A 24,445-nucleotide genomic window follows, 5' to 3' on the forward strand; every position below is an offset into this window, starting at 1 on the left:
TCCAGGTCTCCCACGCAGGTGCAGGGTTCTTAGGCTTTGGGCTGTCCTCAACTGCTTTCCCAGGCCACAAGCAGGGAACTGGATGGGGAGTGGAGCAGCCGGGTTATGAACTGAACCTCATATAGGATCCTGGCAGATACAAGACAAGGATTTAGCCACTAGTGTACCGTGCCCTGTCTTTCTTTATAGCACACCTATTTCGGGGCCCAGGAGCATTCTGCCCTGGAGGATCACAGGAAAAGCGACCCTTAAGCATGGAGAACAATTGCATGCCCTCCCCACAACCTCTCTCTTTAAGCATCTCACAATAGTGAGATCCTCTGGACCTCAAGGACACAAGGGAGGGCTTGGTCAGGAGGGAGGGGAAGTTGTCACAAGTGCAGATCTTCCTGTCATCTCCTAGTCCACCTCCCCAGGGGACAAAGAAGTTTGTTGTCTCCAAACAGCAGAAACCAGCCCTGGCTGGTGGAAGCATGGTTGCACACACAGGGTTTCCTTCTTGGCTACTGTCCTTGGTACTGCTGCCACAACCATAGTGCCATAGTATCAAAGTCCAGGGGAAAATTCTCTCGCTATCCATCCTTCATTTGTCAGTTTCTACCGAACATGGATACACCAGTGCTTGCTCTGTTCTCTGCTCAGCATAGCACAGGGACCTGGCCAGGGTCCTTGTCTTCGACAAGCATATGTGTCTTGCAGTGGGTGGGAAAACTGCTATCAAAAAAAAAAAAAAAAAAGTGACACAAGGGTGAGGGTTATATGATGATGGGGCAGAGGCCTTGGAAGAAGTGACATTTAGGGAGCAATCTGAAGGCTGGGATGGGAAGAGTCAGCAAGCCAGGGGTCACTCAGCCCTGAGGTGGGGATGGGTCAGCCTGGGAAAGTTTTTTGTCTCGTTTTTGTTTTTGGAGGTGATGGGGAGGAGGTATGGCAGGAACAGATGCTGAGCAGTAACAGTGGGGCAACACATGGGGTTAAAGTATGAGGGACATAGGAACGCAAGAGGGTTTGTGGTCTGGCGTATGTTTTAAAAACATCACTTGAGGGGCTGGTGTTGTGAGACAGACTAGCAGCCCATAGAGGAGTGCCAGTTGGAAGCCTGACGGCTCCTCTTCAATCCAGCCAGCTCCCTGCTCATGCACTCAGCAAAGCAGTGGAAGATGGTCCAAATCCTGGGCTTCTGCCACCTACATGGGAGACCCAGATGAAGTTCCAGGCAGCTGGCTTCTGCTTGTCTTAGCCCTGACCATTGTGGTCATTTAGGGAGCTAGGCAGTGGATGGAAGCTTGCTTACTCACTCTGTCTATCCTCTGTTGTAACCCGGCCTTTCAAATAAATAGATCAGTCTTTCAAACAAAACAAAAGATCTCTGCTGTGTGGAAGAAAGACTGGGAGGCCAAGTCAAGGGTGAAAACTGGGAAAGTGCTAAGTTATGGCAAGGTTCCCACTTCCCAGGGCCCTTCTACTCTGTCTTGCCTAACCTTTTCCCTCATCCCATCCTACAGTGTGTAGGAAAACCCTACGGTTGTCCTGCCTACCTCTAGCCACTCCTAAGGGAAGCCCAGTCCTTACTGCCAGCCTCCTTTCCTCTTCATGCCACTCATTTGTCCTTCAGAGCCCTTTCACTTACACAGGCCTACCAGCTGTTCCTTTGTTGTGGCGCCCAACATAGCAGGGCCTCATCTCCAGCCTGTTCTGCTGCCCTCGCCTTTCTATTCTCTCAGCTCTTGGCATCTCCTTTATTTCATATTCCTTGTATTGGCTTGAGGTCTGTTTGGCTTGCTCCTGAGGCCCTCAAGGGCAGTATCTGCATTGTATTCTGCCTTAGGTTAGGGCTGATCTGGAACCCTTGCATGTAGAAAGCCCTCAAAGGCTGTAGGTTGTTAATGGGACCTTGCATGAGCTACCTTGTCTTTTCCAAGCACAGTTGTTTGATTCAGAGTTGGACTTGTTTGATTCAGTTGTTTGATTCAGAGTTGTGTGCTTTGCTTGCAGCCCAGAGGTCTGAGTCACTCCAGAGCCTTAGCATGACCCCACTGTGGGTCATGGGGAGATGGAGATCAGGAGAATAGATGTGAGGCAGAGCTGCAGGGGAGAGGCGGGACCTAGAATGGTGATGGATCCTCAGGCATGGGAATGGAGCCTCGGGACTTTAGGGGAGACTTAGCAAGACCAGTCCTCACCCTCCCACTGTTGGGTTTCAGACTTGAAGTTGCACCTGCAGAGCACAGACTATGGCAACTTCCTGGCCAACGAGGCATCACCTCTGACAGTGTCAGTCATCGATGACCGGCTCAAGGAGAAGATGGTGGTGGAGTTCCGCCACATGAGGAACCACGCCTATGAGCCACTCGCCAGCTTTCTGGACTTCATCACGTGAGTGTCTTAGGCCAGCTGCCTTTTGTGCCTGTAGACCGTTAGAGCCAATGACAGCTCTGCCAATCCAACACTGCCCTCAGAGTCCTCTTGGGCCATGTGGGCAGGTTATTTGGACAGCTTTGGACCACTACCCCTGAAGTGGGTCACCGACAACCTTGGGGTTGTCATGTATGGTTGAGAGTGTGCCGCATGACAGGGCTAGGAGGGAGCCCTTGGCCTACACCTGAGGAGCCCCGTTTCTCAACCTGTAACATCCATACTGACCACTGTCTAGGACCCCAGCCCCATGTCAGGGTCAGGGGTCAAGGGATGGACTGAGCCTGGGATGACCCATTCATGTCCTGTGGTTCTATCTGGCCTGAGCCTTAGTCTCTGTCCATTCTGACCACTACCCTGGATCGTGGGGAGATTGCAGGCAGGGGGTAAGGGATCCTGAATGCCCAGCTGCCTCTCTTCTAATGTTGGCCCAAGCCCCCAGAGCTCAGAGGGGCAGGCCCCCAACCTTGGGACCCTGGGATATCCCAGTTTCCCCATCATGGCTCTCAGGAGCAGCTTTGCCTACCTTAGGCTCCTGGAGAAGCTGAGCGGAGGAGAGAACCCTGAGATCTGTAGGTTGGGAGAGGGTGTGGGGCCTGGGCAGTGTGTATGCCACATGGGTCTGGGGAAGTGGGGTAGGCCCTCTCTGCAGGTATGTCCGTGGAGCCATGAATTAAGGCCTGGTAGCCAAAGATATGGGCCCAGCCAGGTTGCTGCCCACATAGTGGGCAGAGGCCTAATAAATGGCTAGCTTCTGAGTGTGTCTGCACCACAGAGACTGAGGTGGCATGGGGAAGCATTTCACCACATTCTTCTGGGGGCATTGTCCAGTTTTCTCTATTCCCCAAGTATGGCACTATCACTTTGCCCTTTGGGACCTGGTGTGCCTGCCCCACTTGTCCCTCCAGAATCAGGGCCAGCTAGCTGCCTGGCTTGATTCCTTCCCTCAGACAAGAGCAGGCATTTTCTTAAGTGGGGTCTGCATCTGGAGGGCTCCATTCCCAGGCAGGCACCACAGGCTGGAGTATCCACAAGGAACCCTGGAACTTGAGTGTTCACACTGACACCCAGACATTCTGTTGGCCACAGGCTTCTTTCCCCCAGGTCCTCCCTATTGACCTAGCTGGGCCCATACTCATACTACCCTAGTCTCGGTCATGGGTTCTACTCAGACAGGGGGTCAGAGATGGGTTGTGTTGTATGCTGCCATACCAGGGTTACACAGCAACACTGACATGGGCCCATGTGTCCCCTGCCCCAAAGCCAGGGCCAAGGACATACCAGGAAGCAGTCCATTTATTGTTGGAGCCCAGCCTTCACCTGCAGTTTGTTTGTACAAGACTCCTTCAGCTTCCTAGTGAAAGTTCCAGCCTTCTCAGTTAGGCTGGCCAGAGAAGACCTGACCCCATGCCAGTGGTCAAGGGGCATCTGCCATCCCTCCTGCTCTGTGTTCCCCACCCTCCTGTCCACTCCTCAGTCCCCAGCCTGTGCATCCAACCCCTGGCCCTTCTTGGTCTCAGCCTGCTGGGCCATGAAACTGGAGAGGCCTCTGAGTGTGACCGAGGCCCAGCGGCCGCCAGCTCTTTGCTCGAGGTTGGCTGCAGGCACCGGCTGTGCTTCAGGCAGCCAAGTGTTAGCTTGTGGCAGGCTCTCTAAATCCACAGCTTCCCCGCCCCTTCCATTCATGGGTGAATGTGGCTTGCAGGCCTCCTGTCCTCTCACTCCTGCCCTCGCTCGGGAGGAGCTCAGCAGCCACGTGTCCCTCTGTCTGAGCCATGGCTGCTCGTTCCGTGACCCACTCCTCTGTGCCTTTGTGCCTCTGCGCCTCTGCTCTGCTTCAGCCACCCCCACTGATAGCTGCCCAAGGCCATGTCACCACCTGGAATGGCTCCACCCCTGAAATTGCTGAATCAGGCACCCCCCCACTCTACCCACAGCCTTCAGGCCCTCCAGCCCATCGCCCAGTCCCTCGTGGGACACGGGTTCCGGCCTCAGCAGGACATTGGGCCCTGCTTCCTCCCCTGCTGCCTCTGTGTCTTCATTTCCAGCTCTCCCCAGCTGAGGTTCCCCGGTCCATCATTCAAGCGCTCTTCTGCCAACATCCGCAGCTCACTTGGCCGCCCGACTCGGAGACCCGCCCGGCTGGCAGCCCCCCAGCCCTGGAGGAATCCCAGCAACCTCCATCCTGGAGTTGCCTCCCCCCACCTCCACTGGGGAAGCCAAGCTGGGGAAGCCGGCCACTGAAGCGGTGTCCCGCTGCTTCCAAAAGATCATGCTCGCCTGTTCTACTAGCCTCGGTGTGTCCCCGCCTGTGGCCTCTTGCTCTCCCTCCTCAGCATCTGCAGCCCCCTACCAAGGCTGGGAAGGCCACCTCCCTGTCTCAACACCCTCCCTGCCCCCAGCCCCGTCTCTGGGCAGATGGCCCATGTCCTCCTCCACAGATAGAAGCCAACCCACCTCCCAGGCCTGTGTCTTTGCCCCGCCCCCCTGACCCTGTGCCAATGGTAGAAGCAGCCTCCTTGTCTCTTGGATCCTTTTATGCCCTGAATCCCTTCCTCCTCCTCCCTGGATTCTGAATGGCCACTTAGGCTGCATTCCTGTTTGGGTAGCCCACCTTCCCTTCCAGACTCTTCCCATCAACCTGTGACCAAGCTCAAATCTCTGACAGTCCTCTCGTTAAAAGTCCATCTCATGGGGACTAAACTTTTACGTTCTCTGCATGTGTTCTCTCACCTGGCCCACATCCTTTGACCTTCCAGGCAGTTTCTGGTCCCATTTCTCCACCCCAGGACCCTAGCCAAGGTGACCCCACAGACAGCTCCCCCTTCCTGACAGTGCTGTTTTAACCGCTGCCTCCTTTGCTGTGCTCTGCCCCAACAGGTCCTTCTGGGTGTGAGGAGTGTTGCTGAAAAGGGTGGAGCCTTTTTTTTTTTTTTAAAGATTTTATTGTTATTGGAAAGCCGGATATACAGAGAGGAGGAGAGACAGAGAGGAAGATCTTCCATCCGATGATTCACTCCCCAAGTGAGCCGCAACGGGCCGGTGCGTGCCAATCTGAAGCCGGGAACCAGGAACCTCTTCCGGGTCTCCCATGCAGGTGCAGGGTCCCAAAGCTTTGGGCCGTCCTGGACTGCCTTCCCAGGCCACAAGCAGGGAGGTGGATGGGAAGTGGAGCTGCCGGGATTAGAACAGGCGCCCCTATGGGATCCCGGTGCGTTCAAAGGGAGGACTTTAGCCGTTAGGCCACGGCGCTGGGCCCAAGGGTGGAGCCTTCTACAGGGGCCCTCTCTAGGCCAGGCACTCATAGCTGACTCCCCTAAGGAGGGGGCCAGTTGGTTGAAGACAAAGATGATTAAGGGAAGAATTGATAGAAGAGGAGGGGGTCATTCTAGGTAGAGGGAATTCTACATGTATGTTGCTCATGCTGGGAAAGAGAAAGCTCTTCTAGAAACACCCAGAGAAGGCTGGGCATCATGGTAAACCTATTGAGCTCCAGTTCTGGATGACTCCATCCCATATCAGAGTACCTGGGATCAAGTCCCACCTCTGCTTCCAATGCAGCTTTCTGCTCATGTGCAGCCCAGGAAACAGCACATGATGATTCAAGTCCTTGGGTCCCTGCCACCTATGTGGGAGATCTGGATAAAGCTTTCAACTCTTGACTTTGGCCTGGCTCAGCCCTGGATGTTGTTGGCATTTAGGGAATTCTCTCTCCCTTGCTTTTTCTCTCTCTGTCTTACCTTTTCAAATAATTAAAGGGGAAAAAAAAAAAGGAGCTATGGAATCAACCCAAGAGATTGCACTCTTCTAGGTGGTGGCCTATCCTGGGCAAAGACTAGAGGCAAAAGTGCCATTACCATGCAGGCACAGTTGATCTAGCTAGGGACAGAGGTCAGGGATTCCACAGAAATCACCTCAGGTCCATCTCTCAGAGGACCTCTTTAGTGGGCATCAGAGTTGGCTCAGGATGGCTGAGATGTGCAATCAGAAGCTGGCCAAGTCTGACTACCCTTTAGCCAAGCCATGTAACCACTGCCTGCTCTTGAGCAGCCTCAGTGTCGGGGAAGATGCCTACACAATAAAGAGATGGTGCCTGTGGTGGTGTAGGCAGCACCCAAATAGACCTGGGGGCAGCTGCAGTGAGTGGGGACCAGGGCCAGAGGCAGCTTCGCAGTATTGGACAACTCCAGGGTCAAGTAGGGAAGGAATGGGTGGCTGGAATGGAGGCAGCTGCCTGGTATGGGGCATGCAGCCTAGAGAAGATCGGTTCCCCAGAGGCAAACTTAAACTGTGTAGTCTTGATGCTCTTACTTCTGTGACTGCGTCATGTTGCTATGTCACTATCCCAAAGGCTGATTTCAGGCCCAGCCATTGACCTGCTGCTGGGTGACTTGACCTAAATAGCCTTGGGAAAGATCTGAATGTCAGCTGGTCTATGATGATGTCCTACAGGAGAGGCAGCCCAGGAGAGAAACTGGGAGTTGCTTATCAGAGGAGGGAGCCTAGTCTCTGGCAAGTCCCAGCTGGGCTCCAGAGGCCCTTGTCTTTGTGTGTGCTCTGTGGAGGGGCCTTCCCTAGTGGGCAGCACTTGGCTGCACCCCAGCTGCCTGTTGGGAGAGCCTGGCAGGGGGTAGCCTGCAGCATCTGGGTGAGCTCAGAGTCCATGTTTTTCATCTGCTGGAGGGAGCATCTGTATCAACCATCCTGCCCAGGACATGGTATTCTCATTGGGCCCTGTTGGGTCTCAGGTGTCCCTGGACCTCTCTACTCTGGCCCTGCACTGCTGTCTACCACGCTGTTTCTGGGGTATGTGGCTGATCCCCCCAACAGGACCTGGCTACTGCCTTAGAAGAGGGCCATACTTCATACTTTAAAAGCTTTATTTTTACATAGTTAAGATGGATGTCTGTTCATGTGGACCACTGATTAGGGTGGGAAGGGTTGAGGTATGGGAGAAAATGGATGAGACAATTGCTTCTTTTTTTTTTTTTCTTCCTGTATCTGGGGGTAGGAGAGGAGAAGGGGAGAAGGCTACTCCCTTCAGCTCAACTGCATTAGTACCCAGGAGTAGGGAACATCACTTGATGTCATCCTAGGTTCCCTGATGTGGAGCATGTTCCAAGGGTACTGTTAAAGTGGTTTTGATAGTTCTGAGACACTGTTGATTGCAGTGCTCCAAGGTCGAGGAGATCCTTCTAAAGTCCATTGGCTTACACAGTCTACCTTAGAATCTCCAGTGGTCCAGATGCTCACTGTCAAAGCTTGACCTAGGAGAGTTGTCCAATTTTTTCTACCCACCATCCTCTGCCATGGTACTAGATGTCTTCTATAGGCCTCAATGAGCTGTCGTGTCCCCCATGTGCATCTGCGCATGCTGTCTACTGCCCAGGCTTCAGCAACCAAGGAGGCCCAGTTCTGACACATACATTCAATGGTCAGACCACAAATCCTGTGATTTTCCCCATGGTTGAAGTTTGAAGTCCAGTGTTCCAGTTGTGGGGAGTTCCCACAGAAACCTTGCCAGAGGTGACCCCAGACCTGACACCTGTGTGTGCCAGCCAGTGCGGAGTTTGGCTCAGTCCATCACCCATGTGAGCATACACATACATTGGTGGTTGCAGTCACCCAGTTAGTTATGTCCCCCACCTCATCTGATATACAAACCAATGGATGTTGCCACCCAGCCTAACCCTGCCTACCGCACACCCAGCCCTCACACATACCAGTGGGAACTGCAGCTTAGTTGGAGCAACCCCCAACAAGGCCTGCCCCCAACCCGATTCCTACACATGTCAAGTTTGGCCATACCTCATACTGGTTACAGAGCAAAACTAAGCTTGAGGGGTGCTGCGTTGAGGCCATGGTGGACATTTCTGTTCACTTGCACTTTGAACAGAACTTTCTCACCTCAAAAGTGCTTGTTACCAACTGTTCATGGGAGCCACTGCTGGGAGCTGCCAATTTGCTAGGCCTGTAGGGGTACTGGCTTCCTGGCAACCTACCTCACCAGGGCCAGACCCACACAGGGGCTGAAAAACCTTGCTATTCCATCCAGTGACAACAGAGGGCGCCATAGAGGACAGGGACTGATACTAGGGGTTCTGAGGGCTTCTTGGAGGAAGTGGCTTTTTAAATTGCATCCAGAGATTTGTGAGGATCCAAAATGAATTTCGAAGGCCCAAGGCAAGAGAGGGCCTCTGGGCAGAGGAATACAAATCACCCTGCCCCCAGCCCACAGGGGCCTCTTTGGCCTAGCTGGCAGCCAGCCATCCACTCCCCAGCTGTCTTCCCCTGGAGGGAGACGCTGACCAGCTGGAACCTCATTCTCTCCTATTGAGGCCAAATGAGGGAAGGATTGTAGAGCGGTTTTCTGGGGGCAGGGAGGCAGCTGCCGAAGCCAGGCAAGGAGGAGGATTTCCTTGCCTGCTGAAGGCCCTAGCCTTGGGAGATAGGCACGCAGCTGAGCCAGCATCAGTGCCAGGCACTTTCCCCAGGGAAGGATTCTGACCCTGACTGGCAAGGGAGAACAGCAGCAGCCACTGCCACAGCGGCCTCAGCACCAGGGGCAGGGAGTTGCTGAGCCTGGCACAAGCTTGTTCAGGGCTGACCCAGCACTGGGTTACTAAGAGGACCTTGGACAACACTGGCGTGGCGTGATACGAGGGACCCTGACTTGGTTCAGCATTTTCCTTGGTGCACAGCTAGGAATCAGGGCGGGGGAGCTAAGTGGTGCTACCACTGACTTGCACATTTGTCAGGGCTGAAAAATGAGTCAGAGCTGGCCTGTTCCACATCACCTGAGGGACAGCAGCAAAGATAGCCGGCAGCATCTTCCCCCGAGGCTCTCCCCCAAAGCCAGGATAGGACCTAAGGAGTGCCAGGGCCCCTCCCCAGGCGCTGGCCTCATCCTATCCCCAACCCAAATAGCATTTGTCGTGAGCACAGGGAGGGGGTAGTTCAAGAAGAGGAGAATGTCCTGTGGGACTCGCTCTGAAAAGGCCAGACCAGACAGGGATCATAGAACCAGACGTGGGTCCTGGACTTAATTGGTACATATGTAGGCAGGGTTAGGGTTGGGGTTGGGGGATGCAGAGCTTTCCCTTATCATGTGACAGGATCTGGCACTGGGCACCTCAGGATCTCATTTGCTCAGACAGTGGCTGTGGGATCACTTGGATAGTGTGAGCCCAGGAAAGTGCTGTTCTCCCTCTCCCTGTCCAGAGGATATGAAAATGTGAAGAGCACATATAGGCTGCGGGGCAGGGTCTCTACATGGTAGTGTGATGGCTGTGGTGAGGCTGGGTGGGGCATGGGTGGGGCGTTGGGGAGGACTGGGTGTCACCTGGACACCGGACTCGGTGATATGCTGGAGACGGTAAAGGTTGGAGTTCTGTGCTTCCTGGCATAGACAGAGTGCAGACTGGGCCTGAGGCTTCGGCATACAGCCGTGTCTCTCCAAGGTCCCTTCACTCTACCAGCTTCAGGGGGTCCAGGGCAGGAGGCTGACTGTATTGTCTCTTGGCTTCCAGCTGCAGTTTAAGCCCGTCCGAGGCCCTCAGTTTGGGAAGAGGGGCCTGTCTCTTCTCAGTCTACGTCTAGTGGCTGACCCAGCCAGACAGGGTGGAGAGAGGGCAGCTGTCTGGCCTTAAGCCCAGGAGAGCAGAGGTCAGAGCAAAGCGCCAGGCCGGGTTGGAGCTGGGGGAGTGTACAGCCTGCAAGGGGAGTGGGGGTCAAGTCAGGACAAGAGCTGGGGCCTCTGTCCTGCTGCCACCCCGGAGGACCCTGTGGGAACATCCCCAGTGGTCGGCCCGCAGGCCTTGGGACGCCGCCTTCCTTACCCTCATCCCTACCAGCATCTTCCTTGAGCAGCCTTCATATTGAGCATTGCAAGATCTTGTCACAGGTCTGAGGCCCAGCTTGGGCTCACCCACAAGATAGCACGGGACCTGTGCCTGGGAACAGCCACTACCATCCCAGCTTCCCCTTTTCACTCTGTTACCCCATAGGTGGCCACACAGAACTCATTGCCCCTACTCTTCAGTGGCACAGCTGCAGGCAGAACCTTGTCGCTTGCCCAGTCTGCCCAGCCCAGCCTAGCCCAGCACCACAGCCCCCTCTGCTGCTCGTGCACCTTCCAGAGCTGGCTTTGGCAGGCCCCCGGGTGGAAGCCTTCGCCTGAGGCTGACCTCAGCCCAGGCTCCTGCCTGTCCAGGTCTCTGAGTGTTGTCCAGGCTGACCTGGGCTGCTGACTGGCCTGGCCACAGGCCCTAGAGGAAGAGGGCAGTTCTCTCTTTGAAGTATGGTTGCGCAGGTCAGCGTGGCCTGGGGCCTCATTCCAAGGGGGCGTCCCACTGACGCCCGCTCTGGTCTTCACTGGAGAAGCTTCTCTCCACCCTGCTCCTCAGCCTTCCCTCCCTTCTTCACCAGCTTTTCCTGCCTGTGCCCCTCTGTCCCCATCTGACTGCTCACATCCTGTCCGTGGATGCCTCGTGCTCAGCATGAAATTGGCACACTCAGCCTGGCCCATGCCCAGCCTCCAGATGCCCCCCTGCTCCCGCTGTGCTAGGAGCCATGCCCTTTCTCTCCTCCTGCTGGTCCTGACAGGGCTCCGTTCCTTGAATGTGCCCATCATTCACTGCATGCCTGCAGGCCTTCGCACACACTGTTCCCTCTTGCAGAACACACTGATTTGCCAGTCCCTGTAGCTCAAGCTGCTGACCACACCCACCCCTGAACTGAGCTGCTGCCTGCTCTGTGTGTGCTCATAGCCCCCTGCTCCTGTGAGAACACTCCACATTGTGGGGTGATTAGCGCTGTCTAGCCTCTTGGGAGGTATGACCCTCTCCCCAGCCCACAGGGGAGAGGCCGTGTCTGTCTCATGCTCCCTGTGTGGTGGTGGTGTAGTAGTCGGCTGCAGGAACTTGGACAGAACCTGGGCTGAGAGGAGAGCAGCTGCCATAAATGGGCGCACACAGTTGGGCCTGGGGCCCCGTGCTGACAGCTGCCCCACTGTCATCCACTTCCCCTCCTCCTGCCCCATAGGTACAGCTACATGATCGACAACGTGATCCTGCTCATCACGGGCACGCTGCACCAGCGCTCCATTGCTGAGCTCGTGCCCAAGTGTCACCCGCTGGGCAGCTTTGAGCAGATGGAAGCCGTGAATATCGCACAGACCCCTGCCGAGCTCTACAACGCCATTCTGGTGGACACACCCCTGGGTGAGCCACTGAGCCGGGAGCAGGACGCAGGTTGTGGGGTCCATGCCAGCAGTACCTGAGTGCCCCTGGGAGGGGACCCTGACCTGGCACCAAACACCTGCCCGCTGCTGCAGACTCTGCTCTTGCCCTCTGGATCCCCTATCCTCTCCTCCTCACCTTGTTGTGTGCTGCTTCTGCGCCCTTCCCTCGCGTCCCTGCCAGGCCAGGTAGGTTGCTCACAGAGCCTAACCAGACCACCTGGCTGGTTTCTCAGTGCCCAGCAAGGCTGAACTCAGGGAAGAGAAAGAGAAACTTGGGTCCTTGAGGGTCATGGGGCCCTCACAGACTTGTGGCCCTAAATGGGATCCCACACAGGGGTGTGCAGTGGCCGCCCATGAGCCCGAGGAAGGGAGCAAGCAGCTCCATGGTGCCTCCACCGAGCAGCTGCCAGGTCAGACACATTCCGTAGGCAACAGGCTTCACGTGGGAGGCCCAGCAAGGGAAGGAATGAGGACCTTAGGCAGGGCTCCCCCAAAGTAGGCCTGGCTCCTGCCTGCCCAGGAGGCTGAAGAGAAGGCATCAGGGCCTGAGAGGAGTGAGAGTAAATGCTCTAATCTTCCAGAGTTCTAGGCCCCAGGACTCCAGGATACTACCCAGGTTACACCACAGGGACGTGAGCTGCACTAAGTCCTGTGGGAGACACCTGTGTCCTTCCTGCTCACCTTGTCCTCTGTAGCCCCTCCCAGTAGCTGAGACACTTGTGATGTCTTGTAGCTTCTGTAGTTTTTTTTTTCCCCCTCATTTTTCTGAAAAAGACATTCTAATGAGTTTGTAGACCCTCATTGGGGCGTGCTCTTTCCTGCTCTGGCCTTTCCTTCCATCCCCACAGGGGCCCCCTCCCAGGTCCCTGGTCCATGCCCACCTACCTGGCAAACTCATTCTTTGTCAGAGGAGGTGGCTGATTTTCCAAGTGTGGTTGCCAGGCCTTCCTGGGAGATGTAGAAAAATGGGCACCAGGCCCCAGATCCACAGCTGCCCCTGGAGAAGGGAGAATGTCATGGACTCTTATGCAAGCCTGTCTTTGGCATGGTCTGAGCTTGGGTCAGCCCCAGCACTGATTAGATCATGTTATGGCTGGCCGCCTCCTTTATAAATCAATTTTAGAAGCAAAGAGGCCGGAGACACTCAGGTCATTGCGCGTGGCCCAGAGTATTGCCTCTGCCACTTCCAAGGCAATAGCTTAGGCTGTGAGTCAGGGGGTGCCCTCCCCCACCATACCCAGCCCCATAGGCCTCCTAAGCAGGGCTCCTCTTTGCCCAGCATGGTTTTTTCCCAGGCCCCTTGCCCCACCTGCCTCACGCCTGTGCCTTCCCTCCTCAGCGGCGTTCTTCCAGGACTGCATCTCAGAACAGGACCTGGATGAGATGAACATTGAGATCATCCGCAATACACTGTACAAGGTAGTGGCCTGCACCGGCTGGATGGGGTGGGGGGCAAGGAGGGCTTGGCTCGTTGGGGTATGGCTGTTGAAGGCTATGGGGCGCCTTTCAGGATGATGATTGAATGTGAGGCATGCACCAGGACTCGATGTTGTTCGCACACCAGGCTCCTATCCTAGGGGTTTCTCCCCTCTGTGAACCCGTGATGGGTAGAAGGCTGCATGGAACAGGTTCTCCATCCCATGGCGCCCGCGGCAAGCTCTGATAAGATCAGCAGGAGTGGCTGGTGTTCCACCACCTTGCTTGTCAGAGCTGGCTCCTGAATGGCCACTCCCCCAGCATCCAGGAGGGTCACGGGCCACCACCCAGTCCATAGCCCTTGGGCCTCCTTCCCCTGGGCTGTGGCCAGCAAAGACAAGCACTTGAGTGAAGGCAGTAGTGTTTTAGTGATGGTGGGGGGCAGGGAACCAGCCAGGCTTAGCCAGGTCCTCATGTCCCTTTCAGGTTCCCAACCACCTTCCTCTTCCCCCGGCTTGTGGCATAGACTGACTGACCCCTGGGGATAGAGAGGATATGCTTGGGGTTCTTAGGTCTGTACTGCCCTGATCCAGGGAGGTTAAGAGCCAGCAGCCAGTTAGGGGCATGTGGGACAGACTAGGCTCTGGCTGTAGTGAGGGTCTCAGCTGTGGTGTCCCACCTGCTGAGGGACTGATGAGGACCACAGAGCAGCTAGGGAAGGCTATGAAGGGGGTTTGAGGACAGCTTGGGCCCAGGGACCTGCTGATTGAGCCCTGAGGGCCTCAGTCTTTTGGGTCTTGGAGCCCCTCTCCCATTGGAAATGGAGCTGGGTGGCTGGTGCTCGGCCATAGCCAAAGCCTGGGCCCTTGTTTCTACAGGGGCTAGGGCCAGACCGCAGTGGGAGTCTGGGTGGTAGGAGAAGGGAGAGACTGCCCAGAGATTGATAGTACTGGCAGGCAAGTGACCTTAGGCCAGGAGGTCTGCTGTGGCTGTGCAGGTTCCAGATGGACAGTTAGAGAGAAATCTGAGGGAAGAATGTCAGGCCAAAAGTGTAAACTTTATTTTGCGGGCAAGGTCAGCAGTAAAGCTTTGCGACAAAGCAGAGGGTGCTCTGAGAGGCTTGGGTGGCTACAATGGGGAGGACAGATGAGAGTACCCAAAGTAGGAAAGTGATCCACTCCTTGCATCCTTGGGATTGCCCTGGGAACACAGGAAGTAGGCCAGTCGGACTCATAGAAGTGGAGCGGTTGCCTTAAGCCACACAGTAAGTCACCGGCAATGCACAGGATCACACGTGGTTCAGCCTGTTTGCCAAAGCGAGTGCTCGCTTCCACCTCGCATGTAGGGAGGCCAGCCAGCCAGCCAGCCGAGTGAGTACACTCACACACACTCCTAGTACTCCCGCCCTCTCAGCTGGCCCATTGCCGGGTTCTATGCCCCGAGACAGGGTGAGGGGTGCGGCTGCCCCCCCCAAGCCTCACCCACACCCTTACCAGGCCTGACTGGTTCTAGCTGGAGTCACTGGCGAGGGCTGCCCCGGCACCAGTTTATAAACACCAAGCCAACACTGCAGGCCTTGTGCCAGAACTGCCTGCCCAGTGGGCGATGTCCCAGTCTAGTAGCCACAGATGGGAGATTAGGTGGACCCTCAGCTGCCTGGTGGGTGGGAACCGTAGGAAGCCAGTACGTGGCTGCGGGCTGGCAGACTCTAGGACATAGGGCGGGGAGGTGACCTTGATCTCTGGGCCTCTCACCTCTGGCCTCCCTGACCCTAGGATTGGCACCACAAGGCTAAGCAAATGGGTGGGTAGCAGGGCATGGATCCCAAGACCTAGCTGGTGGCTTCCTCTATAGGTACCAACTAGACCCCTGGGGCAGGCCGTGGGATTTCATCCTAGCCAGAGCTTGGGTGGCCACAGGGAGGGAGGTGACTGGGAGACTCCTAGAGGGAATGAGGAGTCTCACCAGGCTCAAGGTTAACAGCTGTCACTGTCCCCTCCCACCCAGGACTTTCTGAGTCCTGGGGATCCCCTTCCTCATGCAGGCTTTCTATCCCCTGACTTGTCCTAGACTTTGGCTTCCTGAGGTTCCTGTGGTCACCCTTAGGCCTTCTCCTGAGTCTGCCCAGTGTTGTTGGTCATCCCCAGCCTGGCCTATTGGACTCTGAGGGCTCATCTGGTTGCTGTGGATGTTAGTAGCCCCGTGGGCCCATCAGCCCCAGGGTTGTAGAAAAGAACTTGATCCCATGGGATGCCCACCTCCTGCATCACAGTCGCTGACATCGAGTCACGTCTCTACTTCCCAGCCAGCTTCTTGGCCACCTTGGGGGCTTTGAGTGCAGTGGGCTCCCAACAGGGCCTGCGAGACCATCCTGGGCCTGGACAAGGTGTGGGGAAGGAAATGTGGCTGGTGTTGTGAGCAAGTGTTGGGAGAGAACTGGGGCCTGGGCTGACCTGTCCTCCTCATGCCCAGCAGATCCAATTTGACTAGGCAGGAAGTTCTTGTTCCCACTGGCTGCCCACGTCCCCAGCCGTAGCACTAGGAGGCTGACTTGGAGTAGGCAATAACCATCCCTCAGGAGGAGCTGGCCTGACAATTTGGTTCCTGCTGTGTCATGTCTTGGGGGTGGGAGGATGTGTTCTGTCAAGTAAGAGACATCCGGGGGCCAGAGGAATTCAGTCCATGCTGTCCCTGGAACCTTCCTTCATTAGCCCATGGGCCCCTGGTTTTCTCAGGTTAGAGAAGAAGGAGGAGGGGAGGAGGCAGTACACAAGGGCGAGCAGGAGAGGGGGAGATAGGCAGATCAAAAGGGGGAACACGAAAGTCCCTTTGAGCCTGGCACTCTGGGGTAAGGGATTGGGTCGCTGCAACTCAAAGCAAACTGTGAAGCAAACTGCTCTGTCCCTGCAGGGTGAGAGGTGGCAGGCTGCTGCTGCTTGGCTAGCAGGTGCAATCTGGATGCTTCAGGGACTTTGCCATAAGGGCTGCCTTGGCCAGAGCCTACCGTGAAAGGAGTTGGGGAGGGAATGAATGCGAGCAGGTGGCTAGGCAGACCTCCCTCTCCTTCGAGGGTTCTGCTGTCACTGAGCAAAGTCCCCTGCTATCTGCCCAGGCCTACCTGGAGTCCTTCTACAAGTTCTGCTCCCTGCTGGGTGGGACCACTGCCGATGCCATGTGCCCCATACTGGAGGTGAGTGCCTGCCTTCCTTCCGACTTGCTGGCCACCACTGGCCCTAGCGTGGGGGGAACACACTGCTAGCTGCCTTCCCCTTCCTGTGTCTCTCCTTGCCCACACACTGGCCCCACAGTTTGAAGCCGATCGCCGCGCCTTCATCATAACCATCAACTCCTTCGGTACCGAGCTGTCCAAGGAGGACCGAGCCAAGCTTTTCCCACACTGTGGGCGACTCTACCCTGAGGGCCTGGCCCAGTTGGCCCGGGCTGATGACTATGAGCAGGTCAAGAATGTGGCCGACTACTACCCAGTAAGTGGCCTGGCTGGTGGGATGATGGGGGGGCATGTGGGCAGCACCTGACAACACCCTCCCACTCACCCTTCCTACCGCTGCCCCGGCAGGAATACAAGCTGCTTTTCGAGGGCGCAGGCAGCAACCCTGGAGACAAGACCCTGGAGGACCGATTCTTCGAGCACGAGGTGGGTGCAGGGCTCTGGCAGGAGCTACCCATTAAAGGGAAGAGTAAATGACATCAGGCTTGCCTGTGTGGCCATGTCAGCTGTATACTTCACCTGCCTCTGCCCACAGGTGAAGCTGAATAAATTGGCCTTCCTGAACCAGTTCCACTTTGGCGTCTTCTATGCCTTTGTGAAGCTCAAGGAGCAAGAGTGTCGTAACATCGTGTGGATTGCCGAGTGCATCGCCCAGCGCCACCGCGCCAAGATTGACAACTACATCCCCATCTTCTAGCGTTCTGATCTAGGGCTCCCCAGCGTGCTACGTGTGTGTCTGTGTGTGCTGTGACAAAGCCCAGGGTCCACCCGCTGACCCTAGGGGACAGCACATTGTCCCAGGGCGACCCAGCTCCCCAGACCTGCCCCTGCTTCGAGACTGATCTTAGCCCTGCCAAGGGCTGGGTACCTCTTTCCTGACCAAGGATGGACCAAGACCCCCCCCTCCCTTCCAGAGTAGAGGATTCCTCAGCGCCATGTTTACAGCTGCTGGCATGGTTGAGAATCACATGGTCACTTTCCTGTTCCTCCTCCAGCCTGAGACTCCCTGGGTGTGGTGTCACTCCCAGAGCTGCAGGCCCAGGGGAAGGGTAGTATGGGTGTGTCCTCAGGGCGTAAGGGAGCTGATGGCAGCCCTCCCCCTCAGCTCTGTCCCCCTTCTGAGACAATAAAACTGCCCTATCTTACTCCTCTGCTTGCTATCTCTTTGGGGCCCCGGAATTCCCCAACTTCTCCCATGTCCCCACCTTCATCTAGTGTGCTGCCTAGGCCTTCTGCGGCTCCCGTGGTGGGTAGGTGTGATTCCCAGCAGGGGCCTCAGTGAAGGAGAAGCCCCTTTGCTAGACACAGAGACAGGTCCTGTAGCTGGGCTTGGCCTAGAGGGAGGCCTCCTTGCTTTCCTCCTGGGATTCCTAGCCTATGATCAGGGTTATTACCCCCACTTCATTATGGGGAAACCCAGACCCAGGGATAAATAACTTGCCAGGGTCAGCAGAGGACAGGAGGTGGGAACCAGAATCTTTTAGAAGAGCCCAGCCAGTTCTGAGTGCTCACAGCGCTGGGTCCCCCTCCTCCACCACCACCATCCTGCCTCTGCCTCCTCCCTGTGCAGAGCCCCGCCAATTCTCCAGGCAGTTCCCAACCTCTGTCCCACAGCCACACCTTGTCAGGCAGGTGGCCAGGCAGTCTTCTTCCAAACACACCATCTCCCTCATTGTAGGAGAAATAAAAATGTATCTTTATTTAAAAAGTAGCCATCAGACAAGTAGGGTAGGCAGCATCCCTGTGACTTGGGAGGGGGTGGGCACTGGGACCCTAATTCTTGAGCCAGTCAAGAGATAGTAGGAGTTTTCCTATTGCAGCACTGAGGCACTGTTGCCCAGAAAGAATCCTGAGGGGGGTCCCCAGCCCACCCAGTTGTCCCTTAGTTTGCAGAGTTGCCAGTTGGCAGTGTTCTGCCAAAGGCTCCAGTGAAGTTGTACAGCATACTCCCCATCCAGCTGGGATCTCGAAACTGCAGCGGGGAGCATTGTGCCCTAAACTGGCTACACAGGCTCATGAAGCAGAAGCGGGACCCAGCAGCTCACTGAGAAACAGCCTCGCTGGGCCTGGGCCAGGCGGGGCAGTTGGGGACTGGAGTTCTTTAGACCAGGCTCTAGGGAGTTGTCGTGCCCAGGGGAAGGGCAAGGGCTCATGGGACCTCCCATGCTGGAGCAGCTCATCGAGCTCCTGCCAGGGAAGGGTCTGGGATGGGATTGGGGTTGGGGTCCTGGGTAAGGGTAGCACCGGGCTGGCCAGGCCGCAGTGCACGAGGCAGGCAGGGGTTGATGAAGAACAACTGCAGGAAGCGGCGCCGCAAGCTCTCTGGCAGGTAGAAGTGGATGAAATACATGAGCCCCATGCCACGGCCTGGGTAATAGCGGCGTTGTGGCCGAGTCGCCAGCAGCGCATCAACGATGGCGTCTACCACCGGGCTGAGGTCAGGCAGCGCCAGGCGGAGTGAGTCCAGGAACTGCCCGTGCAAGTGCTCAATGTAGTCCTCGCCATAGGCCTGCAGCAGCTCCCGGGGCATGGTGGCCAACAGCAGTTGCTTGCGTTGCTCCCAGTTGCTCACATTTTTCACAGACTCTGGGGAAAGAGTGGCAAGGTGAGCACTCTCTCTCAGCTAGAACCAGAGCTGAGTGTATTTATTCCACCCTGGCCATTGTCCAGCTAAAGCCACACATTACCCCCAATCTGACCCCAACCCCATGAGACTGTGTTTATCTCTGGTTTCCCATCCTGTCCCTACCTTACCTGTTTTGAAGCAGCCGGGCTGGATGATGCTAACCTTGACCCCCCAGGGAAGGAGTTCACAGCTGAAAGCATCCATTAGCAATGCCATAGCTGCCTTGGAGGTCCCGTAAGCTGCCAAGCATGGATAGGGCATGTCTCCTGCGGATGCATTGGGGTGGGGTGGCTCAGCCTCGGCCAGGGACCCTCTGAATCCCCTCCTTGCTTTTCCCCTTGCAACCAAGTAGGGCACTCACCTGCAGGGCTGCCCACGGTCACAATGCGGCCCCTGGAGCGACGTAGCAGCGGCAGGAGGCCCTTAGTCAGCTCAAGGGCACCAAAAAAGTTCACCTCCATGCAGTTGCGGAATGTAGCTACAGGAGACAGCTCCACATCCGCCACTATGTCATTGAGGCCTGCATTGTTGACTAGACCCCACAGACCTGAGGGCACAGAGCCGGGCAGGGAGACCTCAGTCAGTGACAACCCCTCTCTGCCCACCTGCCACACTCCTTAGGTAGCCATGCTCACTGACCTGTGCTGGTGGTGTGGTCCTTAGTGAACTCCAGCACCCTGCTGATGTCTGCTGGCTTGGTCAAATCCATTTGCAGCAGCTTCAGGCGAGAGGAACAGCAGGCACGCAGCTCTAGGGCACCGGGCCCATTCAACTCCAACACAGTAGCCAGCACCGTGAAGCCCATGGCGTCCAGTTTCTTGGCTGTCTCCTTGCCAAAACCAGAATCACAGCCTGGCCAGAGGAGAGTCAGTGAATTCTCATGGTGGTCCAGCCAAGCCTGAGATAACACCAGGGTCGACATGCCCCCTGGACACACAACCCACCCACAGCCATTAGCCCTTACTCCTTCGTTAATGCTCAGTTTGGCTCGTCTGCCCCTCTGGCTAAGCCTTGAGCACCAACTCTCTGACTTCCTTTAACTTTGCCATCAAGCAGGGTTCATGGGACCCACAGAAAAAGCAAGACCTGATCATGCTAAGTTGGTCCTTAAAGTCACTCACTTGTCATAGAGTAGATAAGGCTAGGGCTGTAAATGAGGTCAACTTGAGAGCCAACCTCATCCCTGAGTCCTTCTATCTTGCCTGGTATTGGACCACAGCTCCCAGGTAGGCAATTAACATCACAGCCTTGGGCCCGGTGCCGTAGCCTAGCAGCTAAAGTCCTCACCTTGAACGTGCCGGGATCCCAGATGGGCGCCAGTTCTAATCCCAGCGGCCCTGCTTCCCATCCAGCTCCCTGCTTGGGGCCTGGGAAAGCAGTAGAAGATGGCCCAAGGCCTTGGGACCCTGCACCAGCGTGGAAGACCCAGAGGAGCTCCTGGCTCCTTGCTTCGGATCGGTGCAGCACTGGCCATTGCAGCTACTTGGGGAGTGAATCATTGGATGGAAGATCTTCCTCTCTGTATATCTGACTTTGCAATAAAATAAATAAATCTTTAAAAAAAACCAAAATCACAGCCTCCCTTCCTTTCCGGCAGCCTGTTTCCTAGACTTCTTCCTTCACCTGAACACTAAAAACATCCCTGCTTGTCCTGTCCTGTACCCACCCAACCCCCAATCCATTCTCAATCTCACCAGCCAGATGGGTCTTTCCGAAAAATGGTAAGATCACTGTGCTGGGAACACCTGGCCAAGGTTCACTGCAGCCCTCAGGAGGCAGCCCCGGGGCTCTCTGAGCCCATCGCTGGGGCCCCTTCCCAGCCTGACACCCCCCCAGCCCACCACATCTGTCACTCCAGGCTTGAGGCAAGCTGGAGGCCCTTTCCGCCTCACCTCTGACCTCTCTGCCTTTGGAATGTGCGGGTATTTTTCTGAGCCTCAGACGATTTGCTCCCAGGACAGGGACCATGATGGATGGAGAACAGAACAGACCTGCCTTTAAATCCCTTCTCACACCCAGCCCGTGGAGGCCTGGGGTCAGTTACCACTTTTGCAGACTTTTGATTTCCTGTCTCGGGTCTGCAGAGAGAAGCACCAAGCAGAGCTGGGGGCAGGGGCCCTGGTCCTGGGAAGATGGTTCCCATTCCAAGCCTGGCTCTGTGGGTGGCCAGCCACAGAGGTAGTAGCTCACCCAGCCCTCCCCCCACCCCTGTGGGCCTGCTGGTTCCTCACCTCCAGATGCTCAGCACCCCCTCTCTGAAGAGGCCAACAACAAAGCTAGGCAGGGGATTTTGTGTGACTAGAGCCCACCAGCCCATGCTGAGGGGTGTGCTTCCAGAACAAGTTGACCTGGGGGAGGAGAGTGTATGGTGTGTGTGTGTGTGTGTGTGTTTATGTGTGTGTGTGTTTGCATGCCCTGGCTTCCTCCTACAGCACACAGGCCCTCCACAGTCTCCCAGAGCTTCAGCCCTGTGGTCCCAACACCGATACTCCCCCCCAAACAAACACACACCATACACACCCTCTTGTCTGCTTGTGTATACTTACAAGTATGCAGCCACTCAGCCCTCACCTAAACCCTGTGGCTTCCCCCCTTCCCAGTCCAGAGGTGACCCTTCACCGCCACAAGTATCTTCAGGGCAGAGTGGGTGGTGGGCACAAAGCACAGCCTACTTGGCAAGTGGGACAGGACCCAGTCAACCCATTTGTCTTGCAGTTGATGGACAGGAAATCCCAGCATGTCCAGGCACTGGGCAAGGCTCACTCTTGCCACCCTCCTTGCCCTGCTCCCCCAAGACTTTGCAGCCAGAAGTAGAGAAGCCCAGGTCACAGAAGGCACCTCTTCTCCCCTTGCCCTGGGGCTCAAGGCCGGGAGCAGCAGCAAGGGCACACATGGCTGAAGTGAGACCTGGAGGGGGGGAGGGGGAGACTGCGGAGTGGGGCCACTGTGCCTACAGGTGGCCTGGGTCCTACTGAGGTCTTCCTTGCCATTTCGAGCAGAGCCTAGGAACAGAGCTTGTCCCAGTGCATAGCTTTCCTTCCTCCCACACCACATGCTGGCTTCACACTGATCCCAAACTTGTATATGTCTGGTACAGTCTGAACCCTCCTGTCAACCCCAACTCGGGGAATGCTGGCTCCTTATCCGACATCCTTGTCTACTCTCAAGCAAACCTGGCCTCACCCCTGCAGCCTGGCCATTTACCACCTGCCCTCTATGTGGCCATGCTTATTCCTGCCTTAAACTTCCCCATTCACTAGTCTGCTTGCTATCCCTTCTCTAATCCTTTGTGCCTTGAACATCCCTCCTCTTTCCACTCGTGCAGAGTCTGGGCTCAAGGAAGTTCTCAGTCCTTTGGGATCATGCAGGGCCCCCTACTGGACCCAGGGCTCTGAGAAGCCAGTTTGCCCGCTCTCCCCAACCCCCACACAATGATGGTGGCAAAGCTCTGAGCACCTGTCCAGAGCCATGGAGGTTGGGGTAGAGCGGCTAGACTACCATTCCCATCCCCCCATGCAATGCAGCCAGCGCCTCCTGGCCTTTCTCCCGCTCCCCACTTCCGGCTAAGCCTTAGTCCTCCTTCCCCTTCCACCCTTTTGGTGACAGATTTATTCCCTGCTTCAGACAAAGGCAGCTCAGCCAGGGGTGGGGCACCTGAGCCCAGCCCTCCAGGACTTCTTTCCTAGGTACTGTAGTCAGGGAGGGATGGAGGAGGGGGCTGGATGCCAACTCTCAGCTCTGCTTGCTCTGTGCTATGGGGGTAAGGGAACCAGGGGACTGGCATGGGAGTGTTGGCTGGACCTGAGGGACAGCCTGATGCCCAACTTCCCTATTGAAGACCTCCAGCTTTTCTAAGGGATCCCAGCCAAGTGAGAGGGGGTGGCCCCTCATCCGAGGTCCTACCTCTGGTCTCAGGGCATAGTGTCCCACGTGGGGCTGTCAGAGTTCAAAGAGTTGACATCTTCCTCATCCCAAACCCTCTCAAGTCCTTCAGAGCCCCAGTTCTATGCCTTAAGTCTGCTGCTTACAGAGGTGTGCACACAGCATGAGCCCCTAAATTTCAGGAGCCTCCCCCCACCCACCCTGTCCTTTCTCAGCCACCCATTTACTCTGAGCACCTGCTTTCCTCCAGCACTCTCTCGGCAGCAGCGGCAGGTAGTGAAGCCAGACTTGGGGAGGTGCCCAGCCCTTCCCACTTGGCTTTCTCCCTTGCACGGGGTTGGGGGGGAACGGTATGCTGGTATGCTGGGGAAGCCGCCTTGGCAGTGGTTATGGGATTCCCTCGGGGAATCGAGTCCCACCCTGGAGTCTGGAGTCCCCGCGCACTCACCGGTGATGAGCACCGCGCGAGTGGCCACGGGCAGGCGTGGCGGGCGCGCCAAGCGGGACAACGCGATCCAGCCGGTGGCGGCTAGCACGGCGAGTGCGGCTGGCGGGGGTAGCAGGCGCTGGCACAGCCAGTCGAGCACGGCCAGCAGTGCCAACACAGCCAGTAGCGGGCGGCCCAGACTCAGGTCTGAGCGCAGCAGCTGGAGCACCGCGCGGGCAGCCACGAGCAGCCAGGCGCCGCCCGACGGCCAAAGCCAGAGCTCCATAGTGACCGGGCTGGACCGGGCTAGCGAGCAAGGCGAGGGACTCGGGCCGGGGCAAGCGGCGCAGGGGTTGCAGAGGAACACCAGCCTGGGGGTGGGTGGGATACTCGCTTTCTCAGTTCGCCCTCCGGCTGGGCTTATAAAGAGCCCCAGGGGCGGGGGGGGGTTTGAGGGCGGAGCGGAGGCGGGGCAGGGGGCAGGGCTTCCCTTCACTTCTTTTCCAGGCACCCCCCCACCCCCGGCAGGTGCCCACACCCCCCTCACCCTTTCCCCTCCTACCCCGCCCCTCGACCAGATCCGCTTTCGGAAGAAGCCGGAACAAAGTCCCAAAGTTGCTGTTCCAGGAGGAGCCGCTTCACCGCCGGCCGCTTAGGGAAAGAGGGTTGGTGGGTGAGTCCCTCTGGGGCTACCTGCAGCCACTCCTGCACCCCCACCGAGTGCCCAGGGCCGCACTGTTGCTGCTAGCAGGAGGCATACCTGACGCCATGCACTACCTTCTTTGCAGATGCCATCTTGCCAGGAACCAACCCATTTTGGCCTGGCCGCTGGTCCCCTGGTGTACATGCCACAGAGCCTGGCCCATACCTGTGTAGCTCACACCCTCCAAGCCCACCTGGGACCCAGACTGTAGGAACAGGGTAATGGCCTGGCTCCCTGGGAGCCTCTACCTGGGCTTTTGCAGTCCCTCCAGTACTCAGTCCTTGTGGATGCACAAGTCCATCTCCATAATTATGGGTGAGAGGAACAGGGGAAGCCCACTTCTAAGCCCCAAGAGACAGGCTGATGAGGATACCTGGGGTGGCTGTGAGGGCAATCTCTAGGACAGGGTGGTCCCTGCCCTGCTGAATCCCTAGGGAATGAAATAGAGAGTGTGGGCGTAGACACATGCCCTGCCTGTGTGTGTGAAGGTCCTTGTTTGTGTGTGG

General features: G+C 56.7%; 2 protein-coding genes across 2 annotated transcripts in view; one reads left to right on the top strand and one right to left on the bottom strand.

Moving 5' to 3' along the window:
• Positions 1-17,446, top strand: part of ATP6V0D1 (ATPase H+ transporting V0 subunit d1) — a 35,303-nt gene extending 17,857 nt beyond the window's left edge. The window contains exons 2-8 of the mRNA XM_004583946.4: positions 2,205-2,376; positions 11,458-11,636; positions 12,996-13,075; positions 16,185-16,262; positions 16,381-16,557; positions 16,650-16,727; positions 16,837-17,446. Coding sequence (XP_004584003.1) covers positions 2,205-2,376; positions 11,458-11,636; positions 12,996-13,075; positions 16,185-16,262; positions 16,381-16,557; positions 16,650-16,727; positions 16,837-16,998 — 926 coding nt within the window. The 3' untranslated portion in view covers positions 16,999-17,446. The remainder of the gene's footprint in view (positions 1-2,204; positions 2,377-11,457; positions 11,637-12,995; positions 13,076-16,184; positions 16,263-16,380; positions 16,558-16,649; positions 16,728-16,836) is intronic.
• Positions 17,447-17,970: 524 nt separating this feature from the next.
• On the bottom strand, positions 17,971-23,648 carry HSD11B2 (hydroxysteroid 11-beta dehydrogenase 2). The gene is made up of 5 exons (XM_004583945.2): positions 23,258-23,648; positions 19,567-19,779; positions 19,289-19,474; positions 19,056-19,193; positions 17,971-18,887 (listed from the first exon to the last, which is right to left on the bottom strand). The coding sequence occupies exons 1-5, from the start codon at positions 23,520-23,522 to the stop codon at positions 18,478-18,480; spliced, it is 1,212 nt and encodes a 403-aa protein (XP_004584002.2). The 5' UTR covers positions 23,523-23,648; the 3' UTR covers positions 17,971-18,477.
• Positions 23,649-24,445: the final 797 nt, after the last annotated feature.

The sequence above is a fragment of the Ochotona princeps genome, chromosome 16 (assembly GCF_030435755.1).
Source record: "Ochotona princeps isolate mOchPri1 chromosome 16, mOchPri1.hap1, whole genome shotgun sequence".
NCBI classification, from domain to species: Eukaryota; Metazoa; Chordata; class Mammalia; order Lagomorpha; family Ochotonidae; genus Ochotona; species Ochotona princeps.

Bases quoted from the DNA above. Each gene is read 5' to 3' on its own strand.
- HSD11B2 (XM_004583945.2), bottom strand. From the start codon at position 23,522: ATGGAGCTCTGGCTTTGGCCGTCGGGCGGCGCCTGGCTGCTCGTGGCT. The intron at 19,475-19,566 runs GTCAGTGAGCAT...CTGTGCCCTCAG, and splicing joins GGACCACACCACCAGCACAG to GTCTGTGGGGTCTAGTCAAC. The intron at 18,888-19,055 runs GTAAGGTAGGGA...CTCTTTCCCCAG, and splicing joins GCCCGGCTGCTTCAAAACAG to AGTCTGTGAAAAATGTGAGC.